Source organism: Callorhinus ursinus, unplaced genomic scaffold (genome assembly GCF_003265705.2).
Source record: "Callorhinus ursinus isolate GAN/ISIS: 27379988/994484 unplaced genomic scaffold, GSC_fseal_2.0 scaffold10, whole genome shotgun sequence".
Taxonomy (NCBI): domain Eukaryota; kingdom Metazoa; phylum Chordata; class Mammalia; order Carnivora; family Otariidae; genus Callorhinus; species Callorhinus ursinus.
This window is the reverse complement of record NW_027397072.1, coordinates 72,025,497-72,044,038: the sequence shown is the minus strand read 5'-3', so window position 1 is coordinate 72,044,038 and position 18,542 is coordinate 72,025,497. Positions and strand designations below refer to the sequence as shown.

The 18,542-nt window shown below is 42.0% G+C and overlaps 1 protein-coding gene across 4 annotated transcripts in view; it reads left to right on the top strand.

Annotated features, from left to right (window-relative positions):
* Window positions 1–12,448, top strand: part of STON1 (stonin 1) — a 47,207-nt gene extending 34,759 nt beyond the window's left edge. For all 4 annotated transcript variants that reach the window (XM_025868856.2, XM_073897745.1, XM_073897743.1 and 1 more), the window contains 2 exons: window positions 6,986–7,188; window positions 9,386–12,448. In XM_025868856.2, the coding sequence (XP_025724641.1) occupies window positions 6,986–7,188; window positions 9,386–9,460 (278 nt within the window). In that variant the 3' untranslated portion in view covers window positions 9,461–12,448. The remainder of the gene's footprint in view (window positions 1–6,985; window positions 7,189–9,385) is intronic.
* Window positions 12,449–18,542: the final 6,094 nt, after the last annotated feature.

Genomic DNA, 18,542 nt, shown 5'->3' with positions numbered 1-18,542 from the left:
TATACCTGAACTTTTTTGTATTCTCAGCCAGTACCACGTTCTCCTTAGGTTTTGCTCCCTGCTCTTTGAAATAAGACTGCCTTTCATTTTTACCCAAATTGATTTCTTTAGCTGATTTAATTTGGCCATCTTGACTAGTTATTTCAGAATTAAGTAGATACAACCCAAACATTAAAAATTCAGTTAACTTTCAAAATGTTTGCAAAGAAAACAATGAATCTAGAAGTTCAGAACTTTAAAAAGACAGTCCTGGCACCACGTTTATGTTAGAATAGTAACTCAGTCTTGGGTGTCTGTAATGAGCAAAAAAGCAGATTTTGAAATTAAGGCTGCTCCCTGTTTTAGTACAGTTATTTTTATTTTTTTTTAAAGATTTTATTTATTTATTTATTTGACAGAGAGAGAGAAAAAGCAGGGGGAGCAGCAGAGGGAGAGAGAGAAGCAGGCTCCCTGCTGAGCAGGGAGCCCGATGTGGGGCTCGATCCCAGGACTCCAGGATCATGACCTGAGCCGAAGGGAGAGGCTTAACCCACTGAGCCACCCAGGCGCCCAGTACAGTTGTTCCTAGCAGAACACCAGGTTATGGAGGGCAGATTTGGGGATCTGAGTTGATGCAGTCACTCATTCAATCAAACCTTCATTGAGCACTTACTGTAAACCAAGTACCACATCAGGTGCTGGGGCTAAAGATGAATAAGATCCCATCCTTGCTTCTAAATAGTTCACAGCTGGTCTAGTCCTTCAGGGAAATTTAATTTCATCTTAGGACCCTTCAGGCTGTGGACTTAAGAGGAAGCATTTTTATGGGGGTGGACCTATTGCAGTATTTCTCAAACTTGACAGTATGTTAGGACAGCCTGAGAGCTGTTGGATAATTTTTGATGTTCAGGCTCTGTTCCATGCCAATTACATCAGAATGTCTCGGGGAGGGACCTAAGCACCGGTATGTTTTGAGAGCTCGCCAGATGAACCTAATGTGTGGTTGAGGGACACTGCTCTGTAGGCTTTGGCATGTTCTGGAGAAGGAAGAGCAAACCCTAAACTATATTGGACTTGAGAGGTAGCATGAATCACGCCCTTGGTCCAGGACCACCCTGTCTGACTTGCGGTTTGCTAACTTAACATCTGTCTGCTGACTGTAGCCTGGGCAAAGGACAGGGTCCAGCAGGCGAGAGACACAGCTGGGTGGCTGAGGAGTCCCAGGCCCTCGTGCAGAAGGAAAGCCACTGCACAGCAGTCCTCCTCGACACCGCCCCCACTCCTCAGTTGATGCCAAATTCTGCTCTGCAGCGTTCTCTTGATTTATATTAGTAGGGTTCTAGCTCCAAGGAATGGCAAGGACAGCTCAGGCTCAAGGCAGGGCAAGGTGGTGGTGGGGTGGCCTGGTCACACAGATGGCTTCTGAGGGTGCCTCCTGGTCAACTCCAGCGTGGCGGGAATATCTCCCGTGATTCAATCCACAGAGGTAATGTTCCCTGCCTTCTTTTATAACTTTTTTGGAGAAGCAAGCTAAAACCATTCTCAGGTTATCTTCGTCCCAGGGAAACAAGTTTTGAGGTTTTGCGTGCAGAGTTCCAAATGATCTATTCTGAAAGTTATCTGTGCTACTTTTAGGTGAGAGGGATTATAGAAATCATATTATTGCCTTTAATTTTGCTAAACACAAAGGGAAAGAGAGGAAGACAGGCTGGAATGCCTACCGTAATCTCCTCAATCAATAAATGTCCCCTGATGTCTGGGTGGTCACCCGACTCCTGCTTATACTTTGGAGAGGAGCACAAGGGGCTCATCCTGCTGGCTTGTCCTGGTGGGGTTGAAGGAACAGGGCTACAGGCTTGCAAAGAGGCCCGTTCCAGTTGCTCTGCCTCAGAGCAGGCACTCCTGTGAGAGCCGATCAGAGCAACCATGCTTGTTTTCCAAACCGAGAGCCCATACAAACTATTCTTTTCTAATTTTGGAAGGGGAACAACATGGAAATGTTCTTGTGAAAATGATCCTGTTTATAACACTGTATTTTCCCAGAACTAATGGTATAGTTAATTGACTCAGTCACCAAGAATTTATCGAGAAGAGGGCTCACTCATTCACTCTGCAAACACCGCTAAATTTCACGTAGATACAGGCTCTGCGTTTGGTGCACGGGAGACACAGATGCAACCCTGCTCCCCGCCCTCCAGAAACCTAGCAGCCTAGCAGGGGAGGCAGATCTGGCAGCAAGCACGCGAAGGCGCTGTGGAATTGTGCTATGTTCCAGGCAGGAACACGCACATAGAGTTGGGATTCCAGAGAAAGGAGTGATAAACGGCAGGGGGCACTCTGGAAGTCTTGGCCCAAGAGGTGATGGTTCAGCTTGGTGTGGAAGAATCAGTAGGATTCTACCAGGGATAGAAACAGCAGAAACAGGCCTGTAGGTGGGGGATCGTAGTTAAGTGTTGGGACCGAGAGCATGGAAAGAGAATGAACCAGCACATGGGGGACGTTGTCAGCCATGCTTTGGGGTATGGACTTTGTGGGACTACTGGGCTTCCGGAGTGTTTTCAGGCACAACTGTGACAGAATCATCCCTTGTTTTAGGAAGTTAGGCATACGTCGCAGAGGAGAGATTCAGGAGTATAGACGTGCAGAGACTTGGGAGAAGAGGGGGCCTGATAATAAGCAAGACCAGTGGCAGTGGGAGCACTAAGAAGGGAGGGAAGGATGGTGAGGAAACTCAGAGGAGGTGCCCTCAAGACAAGGACAGATTACCTGTGGGCACGGGACGGAAGGGCTGCAAGGAGTTCGGGGGCTCTGGCTTTGGTGAACGGGTGGGCCATAGTGCCATGAGCTGAGATAGCTTGGGATCCTCTCACTGCTCCTTTAGAAATCTGTTTCCTAGCCCCGGCAGCATGTTGGAGTCCTTAGAATCATTAGAGCTTTAAAAACATCCCCATGTTTCGGCCCCATCCCCACCAATCAGACTCTGTGGGGTGAGGCCCATGTCTTGGTGTTTGTAAGAGGCTCTCCTACACAGCCAGGGTTGAGAACTCCGGACCTGGGAGCTCTGCTGTGAAGCCTGTTATGGTCCCCTAGGCACAGGTCATCCCTCCCCGCTCTGTGTACCCCACGTCTCCGAGCTCTCACTGCTTCCCACCCCTATTTACTAGCAGCTGAGCTCGCTAAGAACGATTACAAGAGTGGATATTTCCAGGGAGGCTGGCCTTCAGGAATTCTTCTGGAAGACAGTCACAGCACCAGGTCTGCACAGAATGATGTTTTACAAGCATTCCAGGCAATTATATGGTGATAATGCACAGAATAAATCCTTTGGGATCAAAGATGCTTTGTTCAGAGCAGATCTGTGGGCCAAAAGGGGGCCGAGACAGAAGGCAGAGGGCTGTGTTAGGTGGAGCCGGGGGGGGGGGGGCGGTGGCGGTCAGGGAGAGGCTGGGCTAGGACACCTGGGCTTGCGTGGCTGTCCCGTGGTTTCCCCACTGTGGGCGGGGAGGGTAACGCGAAGAGGGAGAGGGTGCCTGGCAGTTTGCCTCCGGAGGAGAAGCGTAGAAGGAGTAAGGTCAGGGCAGAGAAGAAATCTTCATCCTAATGCAGTGCTGCTTAAACTTGTGGGTGCGCTTGAAACCACCTTTGAAAATGTAGACTGATTGAGCAGGTGAGCCCCCACCACCCCCGAAGGGCTTCCCACGCTGCTCAGGTGATGCCAGTGCTGCTGGCCCACGGACCACGCGTGGAGGAGCGGTTTCTTTGAATGCATCTCTATTTTTCTATACAATTCTTAAATCGATTGGGTGTTTAGAGAACAGGATTATTTTTAAAAAGTTTTGAAAACATTGCCCTTTTTGGGGGCACCTGGCTGGCTCAGTTAAGCGTCCACCTCTTGATTTTGGCTCAGGTCATGATCTCAGGGTCGTGAGATTGAGCCCTGAGTGGGGCTCCGCGCTCAGCTCGGAGTCTGCTGGAGATTCTTTTTCCCTCTCCTCCTGCACCCTCCCCTCAAATAAATAAATAAATAAAATCTTTTTTAACCATTACTCTTCTTAAGCAAGTTTCTGAAAAACCGGTACTGTTAGAGAGAAAATATTTAAAAAATGGAACCTGAAAGACAATATATGAACTCGTCTACTGTGTACATTTTTAAAAAAATGTTACGCCTTTCCTCCTGTGGATTTTTTTCTTTTTTACTCACCACCCTGAAATCAACACCTGAGCTGAGATCAAAAGTGGGTTGCTTAGCTGACTGAGCCACCCAGGCACCCCCTTCCTGTGGATTTTTGAGATCAGGATTAACCTTTCTTTTTCACTTCCATGTGATTTCGAAGGAGGTGGAAAGGGCTATTGGCCCCTTAAATGTCTCTTTTACCAGCATGCCGATGTTTAATATTCCTTTAATAACGTGGGCAAGTCTTTCATTTTACAGCAAAGGTTGGTGTTGGGCAGGTAGCTCAGATAGCTTATTTGCACTAAAGTGTGAATGACAACAGAGAAACAGAGGAAACTTTCTCGGGGGTGGGGGTGGGGGTGGGGGGAGAGAGGGACAGATGAGAACACTGGTTAGCCACACACACACAAAAAAGGGGGGGGAGTGAGAGTGGTGGAGGGCCAATTAATAACTGTATCTATCTCTACCTTCCCATGTTACCAATTTTTAGATAAAGCCTGCTTTTTTTCATTGCTGTCATTAGCACACTAGTGGCTCTCTCCCCACTTGTGTCATCCTCCTACCATTCTTTCCCTCCAAGCTCTCAACAATTCACCTTGAGATGTGAAATATTTTGGTTCAAGAAGGACCAGATGTGAACTCCACCAAAGAATTTGTGACTTGCCTTCCCAGTCCTAAGAACGCTGAGAGAGTAGCAATTACCAAAGCCCAAGAGTGCCCCCTGCTGGAAGCCACTGAGATTAAATAACGTGATTGACCAATATCCATTGAGCCTTAAATGTGCCAGACACTGTGCTAAGAACATACGCAATACCTCTTTGCTCGGAGGTCAAAAGTCTAAAGTGGAGAGTATATGGCTAGAGATTGTAGAGTATTTAGAGTTTTTAAAAGCCAGGAAAAATAGGTCAGAAAGCCTGAAGGGAAATACGCTCTCCTTTTTGCCAATTTTTTAGAAAAGCAGAAAAAGTTTTATTTCTAACATTTTTGGATTATTACTCTATCTTCAACTTGAGTAGTTTGGTTGCAAAAGTTCCAAAAAATTCTTTCCTTTAAAATGGGAATATCAACTTAGACCTTCTCCAATATCATTTTCAGCTCTGAGAGTGTCCATTATCAAAATTCTAGTAATTAAAGAATAATGGTGGATTTATAATCAAATAGCACTTTGCAAAATTACAGCCAGCACTCTGTGCCAGTCTAAGTATACCACGGTTCTAGTGCTCTGCGTGGGCCAGCTGGTTGGTTGAGTCCTCACGATGATCCTGTAAGATTCATGTTAGCATCGCCAACATCATCACTCCCAATTTCAGATGAGGAAATGGAGGCTCAGAGACATCAAGGAACTTGCCTAGGATCACATAGCCATTAAATAGCAGAGTTGGGATTGGACTCTGGGCCATCTGAGTCCTGTGTCAGCCACTGTGCCATAAAGAACTTAGGAGTGCCTGAATAATGTTTAAATAAATTTACTGCCTCCTTGCTGCAGACAGAAGACTAAGAAAGGGTAATGGATTGTGGAATACCCTGTGTGTGTGTGTGTGTGTGTGTGTGTGTGTGTGTATTATCACTTACCTCCAGTGATCTGGGTAGCTTAGAGCAGCTCAGAGGCCACTGCTGTCCTGCCCTCTGTGTAAGTGAGGGAGATGGCTAATGAGCATCTGTTGGTTAATTGATTGATGACTTCTTAAGCCTTAGAGTTCTATTAGTCTCTCTACAAGGAACAGGTTGTAAGGAGTGAAAGACAATTTATCTTTTAAGAATTAAGTGAAATCCTCTAAACTCTTGTTTTTTTGTGCCTAAAGCTATATTCTGATGGAAATGTTCTTTCTCGAGGTATGTCAGTGGTAAAATAATTTAATCTGGCTTTTCAAATAACTGTCATCTCATACATTTATTTAAATAAAGATGGCTGCATTAGATGTGTAGATGCTGTGGACAATGCAACAGAGTCATGGAACTTTGTAGACTTACTACAGTGGTTGCATTGGAAACATTTTTTACTCCATTGTAACATGTGCACGTGCACACACATGTTATAAGACCCCACTTAAAATCTTTGTATATATCCAATATCCCTGGGTCTGGCACCGAGCCTGGCTTAGCATAGAGTAGATGCTCAGTACGTGGCAAATTGAATTAAGTGGAAACAAATATTAGATTAAAACACTGAAAGCAATATGCCCATCTCTACACTGTACATCTGTTCCAGGCAAAGCTTTTGGGGTTGGGGGGTGAGCAAGAATTACAGCAGTAAGAAATCATCCGTTCTACTGAAGAAAGAATTCTTGACCTAGAGTAGTTTCTAAAATGTAATAAAATTTTAATAAGTTTCACTTAAAAAATTAGAATTTTTAATAATGTGACCCAATTTGGGCTGAAGTTTACCTTTGCATTATCTATCAGGAGACAGAATGGTAAGGAAATTAATAAGGTAAGAATTATTGTAAGAGCTTATTCAGTCTACTTAAGGGATAGGTTTTTCTAACACATCCTATGTACATTATAGCCAATTAATGATGCTTAATACAAATATTACCCTATTTAATTAAAGAAAGTTAACATACTCTTAATTAAAAACGTTTTAGGAGTTAATATGTCATATATATAATAATGAACTTGTGCTTATTTTAAAGCTAGTACTTAAAAAATACAGATAGATTTCCCCTAGTTGGTGCAAAATTGTGAATTTTGATGATATGTTGTTTAAACAGAGCTTACACTGCCACAGTGCTAATGGAATTGTTTATTAAGGAGAGGGACGAGAACTTATGTTTAAGAGAAATGCTCAGTGGCCATTAAAATACTTTGACCATTTGATTTCTTTTCTTCAAGGTCCTGATCATCCCCATTGCTTGTCATACAAACTAGAACTTGGATCAGACCAAGAAATTCCCTCTGATTGGTATCCATTTGCTACTGTTCAGTTTGGAATGCTGGACACCTGTGCCTCGAGGACAGAGGTCAAGTCTCTGGGGGTGGAGAGTGATGTCCAGCCACAGAAACATGTTCATCAGCGAGCTTGCTACAACATTCAGGTATATCCCAAAACCCTTTGGTTCAAGTTGAAGTTTCTGGCGCTGTGACCTGATTGGGCTTTAGATCTCTGTTTTGCCCTCTTCAGTGACCGTGTATGTGTATATATAGGTGTGTTTCTTTGACCTAGAAAAGGGCCCAGTCATGGAAACTTGATGGTCACCAGTGAGCCAAGTTTCTCTCAGTTCTAGAAATCCGGAGCCTGAGCACACGGTGCCACTTAATTCTGCTCTCAGTGAAAAACAGGGCATTAAAAATGAATTCACATTTCAGAAGCATCTTTATAATAAAAATTATGTTAGAATGGCATTTCTCGAGGTGTGTTCTCTGGGAGACATATAGTGATCCAAGAAGAAAATAAGTTGGGGAATGCTGTGCACTAAGTTAATGCTAAATAAAGGCTCTGAGAAGTTCTGCAATAAGGAAACTTGTTAGACTTAACTAGTTTCTCCCAACTCATTGATTACAGAATCTTGTCTCTATGGGCACGTGTATGTAGAACACCTATCAATATCTTCTGGAATAGTATTCTGTGGAGCACCCTTTGGGAAATGCTGAGTTATTCTATTACAACAATTTTAAATGTTCACCATCAGCTCTTCTGCATTTTTATGCTAGATGAGTTAGAGTGACATACACTTACACCTATTTCTAAACTTGCTTTTCCTTCTCATCTTCGAAGTTAATAAATATAGAGATAACCTCTGGCACAGATTTCCCACAGTATCTTGAAATGGTGTGATTATGTACGACATCATTGACACCAACTGGTGGTTTTATAACATAGTAGTATAAGCCAGGGATTTTTTTTCTTTATTTTGGACCATCTGTTTATAAGCCTATGTGTTTGGGTCCGGTGATTTTTTTTTCCCTATTAGTAAAATTAATGATGGGTGAGTGCCCTTGTGTGCAGCCTCTTTGGGACCAAAGGACTTAACTCTCCCAGCAGCTGGGAATTGCCCTGCTGAAGAAAGCGGCCTTGCCCCACGTCACACCCCCTTCCTTGGATGCAGGTGTATCAAGACCCTCTTGCTTCAGCTGGGGGTAACTCTGCAGCCCTCCTAGCTCCAGCTCACCCTGGGGATCAGCTGAAGCCTTTCCAGTGACTGCATTGCAGCCCAACTCCTTCCATGTGCTTCCTTCCCTCCCCTTTCTTCCCCCACAGGCTTGGACCCCGACAGCACTCCCCAGTACACTTTCTGCACACCAGTCTCCATCTCAGAGACTGCTTCTTGGAGACCCTGACCGGTCACACTAGGAATATAAGCATTACATGTGACTGAAATGCGGGTCAAGTACAATGGAGAATTCATTTATACCTATTTTCCTATGCATGGCTTGTTCCAGTTTCCTCTTGTTTTAGAGGACAGCTCAAAATTACATAATCAAGTCTCTGCCGCTTGAATAGCGTTTCCTAATTGCTCGTCACTTGGTGACATTCAGTTTCAAAATGTTACTTTCCATTCCATACGTATTTATTGAGCAATTTCAAAGTGCCAGGTACCACCCTGGACACTGGAGACACAAATGTGAACAAGAGACAGGTCCTTGTCCTCGCGAAGCATACCTTCTAGCGTGGGAACAAAAAATAATTTGTAAACAGATAAAGAGTTTCCAAGAGGGATGGATTCTAAGAGGATAAAATAGGGGAACAAGAGAGAGGATGATGGAGGGCTTGCTTATTTCATGTGGCGCCCAGCAGGGCCTCTGTGAGGAGGTGACATTTGAGATGAGATGAAAAAGATGAGGAGCAGGTAGATGGTTCTGTCCAGCTGGTTTACTAGCTTGTAAATTAGTTCATCTTAATGAGATGATTTGGGGTGGGTTATAAATCTCACGAGGGCCAAAGGCTACAGATATGATGCTTGGGGGTATAATTGATCACATGTCTAGCCAAGACCCTAAATGTCTTATCAATACATGTATTCTGTGTATATCTTATAAACCCTCTGTCTGACTTAGAAGGGAGGAGAGTTTCAGTCCTCTTCCAGACTTGACACGAGAGGGAAGGATTTGGGGGGCTCTGTTGACCAACAGGAGAGCAGGCTGCCTCACTAGGAGCTAGCATGAGACAGTGGGGGCGCTGCGTCTGTGTCCAGAGGATGAGGTGGCTTCAGTCCTTGCGTCATGCGCGCAGTAGGACTGAGCAGTGTTAGTGCCGTGTTGGTTAATGCTGTCATGTTTTGCTTTTGCATACAGGTCGAAATAGAAAAGAAGAGGATTAAAATCGATGGAGAAGACCCAGATAAAACTGGTGACTGTGTAACTCAGTAGGAGTAGCAAGAGTAAATGATGACCCACTTTTCAAATATGTAATTCACAGAAACCACACAAAGATCTGCTTCTGTGTACTGGAAATGACTTCTGAATAGAGGGCTTAGGACAGGTCCAGTGGCCATGTTTCGAGAAGTGAAGACCTGAAACCGAACAATCAATATTTTATGCTTTTGATATGTTTGTGCCCCAGGGGTTTCATCTAAAATGTGTCTAACATTTGTATGATGTTTTTGCTTCCCATTAAAACTCAAAGTTTTAATGTGTTACTGGACAGCCAGCTTGGCGAAAGGGTTTTGGATTTTTAATGACTCAGTGGCTGAGTGTTTTGCACTCTGGATCACCTGGGGGCCATATTTATCGTCTTCTGGTCCCCATTTCTTCTTGCTCTGTTGGCACCTCTACTGGAGGGCGAGGCAGTCAAGGGAGACATAAACTGAAATGCTCAGTCTTTCTTCTTGCTCATCTCTGGAATGTGGCTAGGTGTGGGATGATGCCGAAACCACAGGCTAAAATGGAGATGTGGAAGTATCTGTAATTTTGAGTAATTTATCTTCCTGTGCTCTTACCACATTGGTGAGTAATCATCGACTGTATTTGGTACCTGCCTTTCCCCCATGGTGTTAGCATTTTCAAATTGTATTTGTGTTCTGGTGTGTGTTGCAAAGAAGCTATTTCTGTGGATATACATATTTTAGTACAAGTCACTAAGACATACCGCCTTTTGCTTGGAGAGATTCCTTTCAGAATGGAATGGTGTTGGACACTAGTTAAAATATTTATGTATATGAGAGATGAATTTTTAAAGTTCATGAATATTATCTCCCAAAAGTATAGACTCTAAGAATGTATTTTTGATAAAAGTATTATTTGTAATTAACACAAGCCTCTCTTGAGTAGAAGTCTAAATCATATTATGATTATTTTATGCTGGTTCTGCTATCATGCTATTTATGCTAATTCTGCTTACTTTAGAGTATTTCTCTTTAAAAGATAAAGAAAATGAAAGACACTAGATTATTTTACCTGGATTTTTAAGAGGTGACGTTTCTATTCTTCAAAGTCAGGTAAATGCTTGGTTTCTAATAAAAAGCCAATGGCATTAGCAGTTATAATTCTGTTTATAATATTCTTTCAATATTTACAGTGAAAGGTAAGACTTAAAATTTATGAATTCTATATTCTACATATTTTTTAGTCTGGAAAAACAAAGTCCTCCTTGGGGTATTAACACACCTTCAATTTGTATTGAATCTTAAATGTGATTAGGAGGCATATTTCTCTATTTACCAGATTTGTTTTGAGTCAAAGCTGATGACACAATGTTCTTCCAAACAGCATTTATTTGTTGGCCCACAGACTTGATGTCATATGTTTTATTTAATGTTGTATTTACATTCATTTTAATCTGTTCAAAAACAGATGAAAACAAACATCTAATGGTCCGTATCAGTCAGTGGATTTTATTGCTCTTCGTTATTTTACCTTAAAGACAAAGGATGCAAAAGTTGGCTGTTCAAATGAATTGGTCTTGCTCTTTTTCACTTGATGCATTGCTCGTGGTGTCATGTGTTTGAGACTTACTGTGGATGCAGTAGCAAATGGAATCTGTGTGTGTGTCATTCAGAAAAAAAAAAATTCCACTATCTTTCCTCATCATTTGGTGTGGCACGTTCTGGAGTGACTTCAGTCCTGCTCAGAACAAATATGGAGTCAGGCTAGACCCCATGCTGCTCCATGATCCTAAGGAAGTCAGCTGGGTTAACAACTGCCATTCCTTTTAAATCTGTTTTATGGCATCCTGCCCATAAGGAACTCAGAGCCTGCTTCAGATGAACTTAATAAATATTTACACCTCCAAATAATTCCAGCAAAGGGTCCAGTGAATCAACCCTCATGTTCCACAGGTTGCCCGGTATTGGTGGGTACCTCATGGCTCGGGTCATTTACCCAGCTGCCATCCAGCCTTCAGGAGCATCTCAAGATTCAGTGTTGAAAATAGAGTAACAAAAGGCTGACTGAAGCCCAAATTGAGTTTCTGCAGCAATGCAGAGGTTGATAGCATGAACAGCGGGGTGCTACAGCATAATTGTTAATTTGCACATCTATTAGGATCCTTAAATATTCATTACTTAGCATTAAATTAACATTCTGTGAAGAGAGGAGAGGCTTTTTAATACAATTCTTCTGACCTCAGAAATGGCAGAAGGTCATTTGTGACCATGGTGCTCTAAGTGAAAAATCTGGTAGGATTCACTTAGAATTACAAATTAAGAAGTGAAATTACCTTCGCCAGAAAGTAAATGATAATCTTTAAAACAACCGCAAAACCCCTGCTTTTGAGGTTGGGAAGGGAGGAAGGATGTGAGTGAAGGAGACCACTACTCCTTTCTTTCTAACATTTTAATTTAAGTATTTTCGAGCCACCCTTGATCAGTTTGACCGTTTGGGGGTCAGTTGTTCGATAGACACCGTGGTGGAGTTCCAAGGAGTTTACCAGTCTGAGACTAGTTGTTCTACTCTCCTTGTTCTGATCTGGTTGCCTTACTTGTCAAAGGATCATATTAACCATGTCAATGAATTCATGGCTTGATGGTTGCCTCATCTGTCGTACAGGTCTGAATTTAAGTACATTTCATTTTTCTATGGGAATACAAATAGTTGATCCATTAAAGATGTATAAAAATAATTCCTTTCCAGCCCATAAATGAAGGCTGGAATTTTTGACCTGATTTATACATTAGACAGTTATAGCGTTTTAGTTTTCTTCATTCTGGAGCTGTACTTATGATACAGCCCTTTTTCTTATAAATTCAGTTAGAAGGCCTTCCTTAATAATAACTAAGTATTATTATGTCTTATTCAAAATATGATTTTTATGTCATATCAATACAAATAGAGAACAGATTGAGCCTTAATAATCATGTAACAAAGTATTTTGTAGATTGCATATTGATTTTTTAAAATTAAAGATGTATTTCAAATGGTTTTTGTTGTGTGATGGACTTATATCTTTTTTTTTGCAAGGTCTGGGCTATTTTTTTTTCTTTTTAAGGTATGAAATCAATTTCAAGGATCTTAAACAATTGACTCTCTCTCAGGCAAAGGTATGTGGCTTCATTATTAAGGAGTCACGTAACGTGACATCTTGGCACATCCTGGAAAAATAACACCGTCAAACTACAATCTGTGACATTAAAGGATGATTTTTTAAAAGTGGGTCTAGTTATTACTCTCGTAAAGAAATAATAGGAGTATGTGCCCAAGGTTTTAGTTAACTCATTAGCTAATGAGGGAACTGGTAAGATTTTACAGCTGGTTTCAAGGACGATTCAAAGAGCAGAGACAGTTATAGGCAATATTCTGAAATCAATTCACAAATAGATGTAAAATGGATCTGTCCATAGGGCAATAATCAATAATCAATTTACCCTGCTCCCACACAATTTATTTGCATTTGTATAGACAAAGATCATGTGCATTAATATCTGTTTTCTAAAATTTACAGAGTTGGAAAATAAAACGAAAGGTGTTGGTAACCTGAAAAAATGAGCTAATAGGGCACCTGCTGTCAAAAGTCTTTCCCATTTTTTCCTGACAGCCATACACACTTTGTCCACAGGACAATTCTAAGGAATTTTCAAACATTGGCAACTAGTATTATAGAAATGATATTCATTTAATGCAATTTTTTTTCAGTTTAGAAAATGATTTTTATGCAATTGTACAGAATATATTTCAGATAAGGTGTTTGTTGGGGCGGGGGGAGGCCATAAAAGATGGGAGAATGTGTCAGCTAAAACCAACTTAACAACCTCAACCTCTCTACCTGCCTTTTTTGTAAGAAAGCTGCATGTGTTGAAATTCAATTTTTATCTAGCTAGAGAAGTTAAATCTCAAAACTGCATCAGGAAATAAACTTGATGGTAGCCAGGTCATTGGGCACCGTGTTAGCCACTACTGGAATGAACAGGCTTTGGCTCTAGTTCTGCAGGAACAACAAAAGAATCAAATGGCATAAACTGATTACATTTGTAATCAAATTCCTCAAATTCCCATCAATCGATTCTTTCCTGTTTTGTCTCAACTGCACCCAGACTACCCTGCCCGCTTTGTGTGTAGACACACCCTGATTCCGCTAGCTTGTGCTGTGTCTCTCTCAGACCCTCTTAATGCTTTTACCCAGGCTTCCAAAGCACAGGGCTGGGTGTATTTGATGTGTAGTGGTCAATATTTAACCATTCTCGATGGCAATTTCATGGGGCTCAACCTCATTCCCTGCATATTTTCCTGGTTTACATGAAACAAGAGATTTTTCTGATTATAATTGTATTAATACGTTCCTGCTTAGAACTGGCATCCTAATATTTTGATAGTATATTAATTTTTAAAGCAAGACAGCATTGCTAATCAGAAAGCAAATAGTTGAGTTGCAAAGAATGCCTTACATAAAAGCTGCAGGTACTATTCTGCCTTTAAAATCATGTTCTGTCTATAAGGAAAAGGAAAACGGATTAGACTAGTTAGTTGCTCCATCTTTTAAAAGATTAAAGTTTATTTCTCAGAGATTTCCCGAGAATGAAATGCAAATCGCCATTAACATCTGGGGTTGCAACTTTCCCCTCATCTTCCCCTCCTCCCTGCTCCAGAACAGCCTGACAAACCTCAGGTGGGAGGACAGCATATTTAAATAATATGATTGTGTGTGTTGACATTTCCCTGAAAAGCCCATGTTGTACTACCCAGAATTGCTGTGAATTCCGCGTAATGAAACGTGTGGTATACTTTTGAGACAGAAGAGGGCGCTCGCAGGCAAGCTGCCGCTACCCAGAGTTAGAAGAACCCGCGTTTGAGTTTGGTGGTGCTTGTATTATGATTAATAAAAAGATCTTGGGGGCATTTTGTAAAGCATTTCAAAGCATTGTGAGTCCAGTGGAGTGTAATTAAAATTAACGCAGAAGACAAACACTTTAAGTATTCTTAATGCCCTGTATAAAAATGCTGTTGAATACAATTTTACACATCCCAGGGATTTAAATACATGCTTATCTCTAAACATTTCTAAGTACTAAAGACACAGAAAAATGGTGCCTTCCTTCTCAACGGATTTCAAACAATTTTTGTTTAATGAGAGTTAATAAACTCTAAATCTGCTTACTTTAAAATATTTATAAAATATTACAATGAATCCATCCTGTTTGACTTCTGAGCTTTTAGTGGATGTATATCAACTTGCATGTGGTCTGTAAAAAGCTCTAGCCCAGGATTGTACTTTTAGGTTCTGAGGTAAGCAAACACATGTTTTCAGGAGAATATTCCATACCGCCTTATCTCAGGGATAAGCCTTCACCTTGTGTAGTTCTCAGAAACCAGTAATGAACATTGTCTTTATAAGATGGGCTCTGTCTTTCAGAAATCTTTCTGGGTGGGTGTTGTCATTTTCTTGTAAAGCCTGTTAGAACAATATATTTCCAAAAATCTTAACAGCATGACTAAATAAATGAATGTGGCTAAACACTTCAGGTGTCCCCAAAGGTGCCTTCCATACTCTGAAGTACAGAAGACTGGCTTGACTTTGGCTGCGTTAAGTGGTCGCTTTGAATCACCTCAAAAAGCTATGTGACCATTGTTCCAATTCATTGTCTTGCTGACTCTAATGTTTATTGTGTACTTACTATGTGCTTGCATTTTTCTAGGCCCTGGGGATAAGCAATCACAACACAGCGAATTCCTGTAGAGAGTATTTAATTGGGGGGGGGGGGAGTTGGACAATAAACAGTACAGATACTGTGCTGCAATCATTGCTGGGGGGGGCACGCGAAGCAACAGAGTGGCAGAAAATGGAAACCTGTTTTAGATAGGTTGGCCAGGGAGGTCCTCTCTGATGAGATGACATTCTAGCAGAGACCTGAAAGAAGTGAGGAGGCGAGTCACCAAGATCTCCCAGAGGAGGGTGTGTCCAGCAGAGGGAAATGCCAGGGCAGAGGCACTGAAATCTGAGTGTGCTTAGCCTATCAGAGAAACACTGAGGAGGGCAGATAGCTGCTGGGTGGTGAGAGCAGATGAACAGGAGGATGGTTGGGGGAGAGATCAGAGAGGTGGGTGGGTGAGGGAAGCAGATCACGCAGGGCTCCGTGGTCTTGGGGAAGGACCTGGATTTTATTCTGAGTGAGACGGGAGACACTAGAAGGTTTGTGCAGATGAGCAACAGGAATTGAATTACATGTTAAGATGATTGCATGGACGTAGACGGGGGGTAGTGACAGAAGCAGCGTGTGGTTGGGAGGCTATTGCAGTAACCCAGGTGAGAGGTGATGGTGACTGGGAGTGGTTTTGGGGGATGAAATATGACTGGACACATCTGAAATACAGAGCCAGCAGTGTGTGTTGATGGATTGGACTGGCTCCCAGTGCGGGGGGAAGAAGGAAACAAAACTGACTCCCGGACTTTTGGCCTGAGCAACTAAAAAAAAGGGAGCTGTCTTTTATGGAGAAGAGGAAGAATGTTAGCAGAGAAAGTGTGGGGAGAAAGATCAGAAATAAATGCAGGTTTGGGTGTGTTGACTTTGAGATGCCTATCAGACAGACATCCAAGTGGATACACCAGGCAGGAAAGAGGGTCGGGCCAGAGATGGGACGTTTAGAGACACTAGTCCTTAAAACTGCGAGACTGGGTGAGACCACCTAAGAGTGAGCACAAAGAGTAGAAGCGGTCTGAGCAGTGGGCTTTTATTTTTTTTAAAGATTTTATTTATTTATTTGACAGAGAGAGACACAGCGAGAGCAGGAACACAAGCAGGGGGAGCGGGAGAGGGAGAAGCGGGCTTCCCGCTGAGCAGGGAGCCCGATGCGGGGCTCGATTCCAGGACCCTGGGATCACGACCTGAGCCGAAGGCAGACGTTTAACGACTGAGCCACCCAGGCGCCCTGAGCAGTGGGCTTTTAGACTCTAAAGTTTAGAGGTCAGAAAAACGAGGATGATCTGGTAAAGGGGAGGGAGGAAGAGGAGCTAGCTAGACTAAGTGTAGTCAGCTGCCTCAAATGCTGCTGATCTTACAAGCTGAGGAGTAAGAATTGGCCATTGAATTTAGTAACGTGGAAATCATCGGTGACGTTGACAGACAACTCAAGTAGGAGTGGAGACGGTGAGTAGTTGGCTTTTTTGAGGAGCTTTGCTGTAAATAGGAACCATAGGACATTAGCTGGTGAGGATGAGATCTTTTTAACACCCCTCCCCCTTAAGACCAAAGTCTTGGCCTCGGTCTTAGTAGTGTCTCTAGTTTCCATCTTTTTCGTCATTGTTTTCTTAAATCTGATTGATGTTGACTCTTGCTAAAATTTCCCTTCTCTTCCTCATTGCCAGTACTTCTCGAAAATAATTCCTTGTCAACTCTTCGGTCCCACGTCATCTGAATCTTGCGTTGTTTCAATCAGGTGCTTTGGATGTGCCCGCTTGCATTCTTCAGAGTTTCCATTAACTGTGCGTGTGGTGTTGAAGGCATTACAGATTTCAAAATAAATTCAACCATTGCTTTAATCATCTCTTGTTTTGCTGTAAAATTTTTCTTAGTTAGGTTCCACCAGCCAATGTTATTTCATGTTGGTATGGAGATCTCACTTCAGATTTTGTTATGAAATTTAGAACAATTATGAACGAGTTGCTCGTTTCACAATCTTGTGAACACTCACCAGATTCCTCCAAGTTCCCTGCGGGATGAAAACAACACAACTATTTATTCTGTAGTTTTTATATTTACCCAACAGTTTTGTACTTGGGTTCTGTGTTACAGTCGGGTGTAATAACATTCTATGTAAATAGTTGTCCAGTAACTAATACATGAATTTTAATAATACAGAAATATCTGCAGTAGGTACAATCTAGGCAACTGCTAATTTAATGTTTTATTTGCCTAATTCCTTCTTCAATTTTAAAATAATGATTAAGATAGAAGAATAAACTTCCATTTTAAAGGTCGTATTACTTAAATACAATAAATATTTTATGTGTGAAGTAACCAAACAAGAACTTCCCAAGCAAAAATATTGTATCTTGCCATACACACTCTGTTTCACTCTTTTATTTTTACTTACTTATTTTCTAAGTTTATTTCTTTATTTTTAAGTAATCTCCACACTCCACGTGGGGCTCGAACTCACAACCCTGAGATCAAGTGTCTCATGCCCTTCTGACTGAGCCAGTGGGGTGGGGTGGGGGTCACTGTTTTACTCTTTTAAATTTAAAGACACAAATAGCAACTGCAAATGGTCACACAGAATGACAAAAATGAAGTAACTCAAGTTTTATTTCTTCATCTTTATGATCATTGTTCATTGCGAATCGATGGTTTACACCCAGGAATCTGTAATACCAAAGGGAATGAAGACCCGAACTGCACCTGAAGCAAGTTTGAATGACTCTGTACCATTATGAATTCCCAAAATGAATATGGATATCTGAGTCCACATGTGTCCTGCCTGGGTCCAACTGTATAACTTGGGGTTTTTCAAATTAACCTCTATGTAGACTGCAATGTTCATTAAATGCTAAGAAGTTAGTATGTGCTGATTTGATGTTTACATATGTATTATTAAAACTCAACAGTAATTGCAGGAATTGTTTAGAACACTATACCCATAAAAAGTTGGGGGGGGCATTTTATCTCAGACATTGCTTTGGATTGCCAGCACGTGGTGATAAGAGCAAGCAGACCAACTTTTAGTCATTTTCATTATTGTTTGTAAATTTTCTACAGACAATGCACATGTCATTGCTTGCATTGGGGACTGACCCCCTCCCTCTCCCACCCTTGGGCTACCCGTGGGTGGTGGATGTCTGTATGTTGGCAGTGATCTAGGAGCAAAAGGAAAATGGATGGTGCCAAAGACAGACAGAGAGAGAGAGAGAGAGAGAGAGAGAGAGAGAGAGAAATTGCTAGGATCATATCCCTGAGTAGACAGAGGGAATGGGCTCTGAGGTGTTAGCGAGGGAGGGGCTGATTTGGATAAGGGCATGCAGAGTTCACCCATTGCAATTGGAGGGAAGGCAGAGTTTATGGGTACAGATGCAAGCAGGCCTCTTATT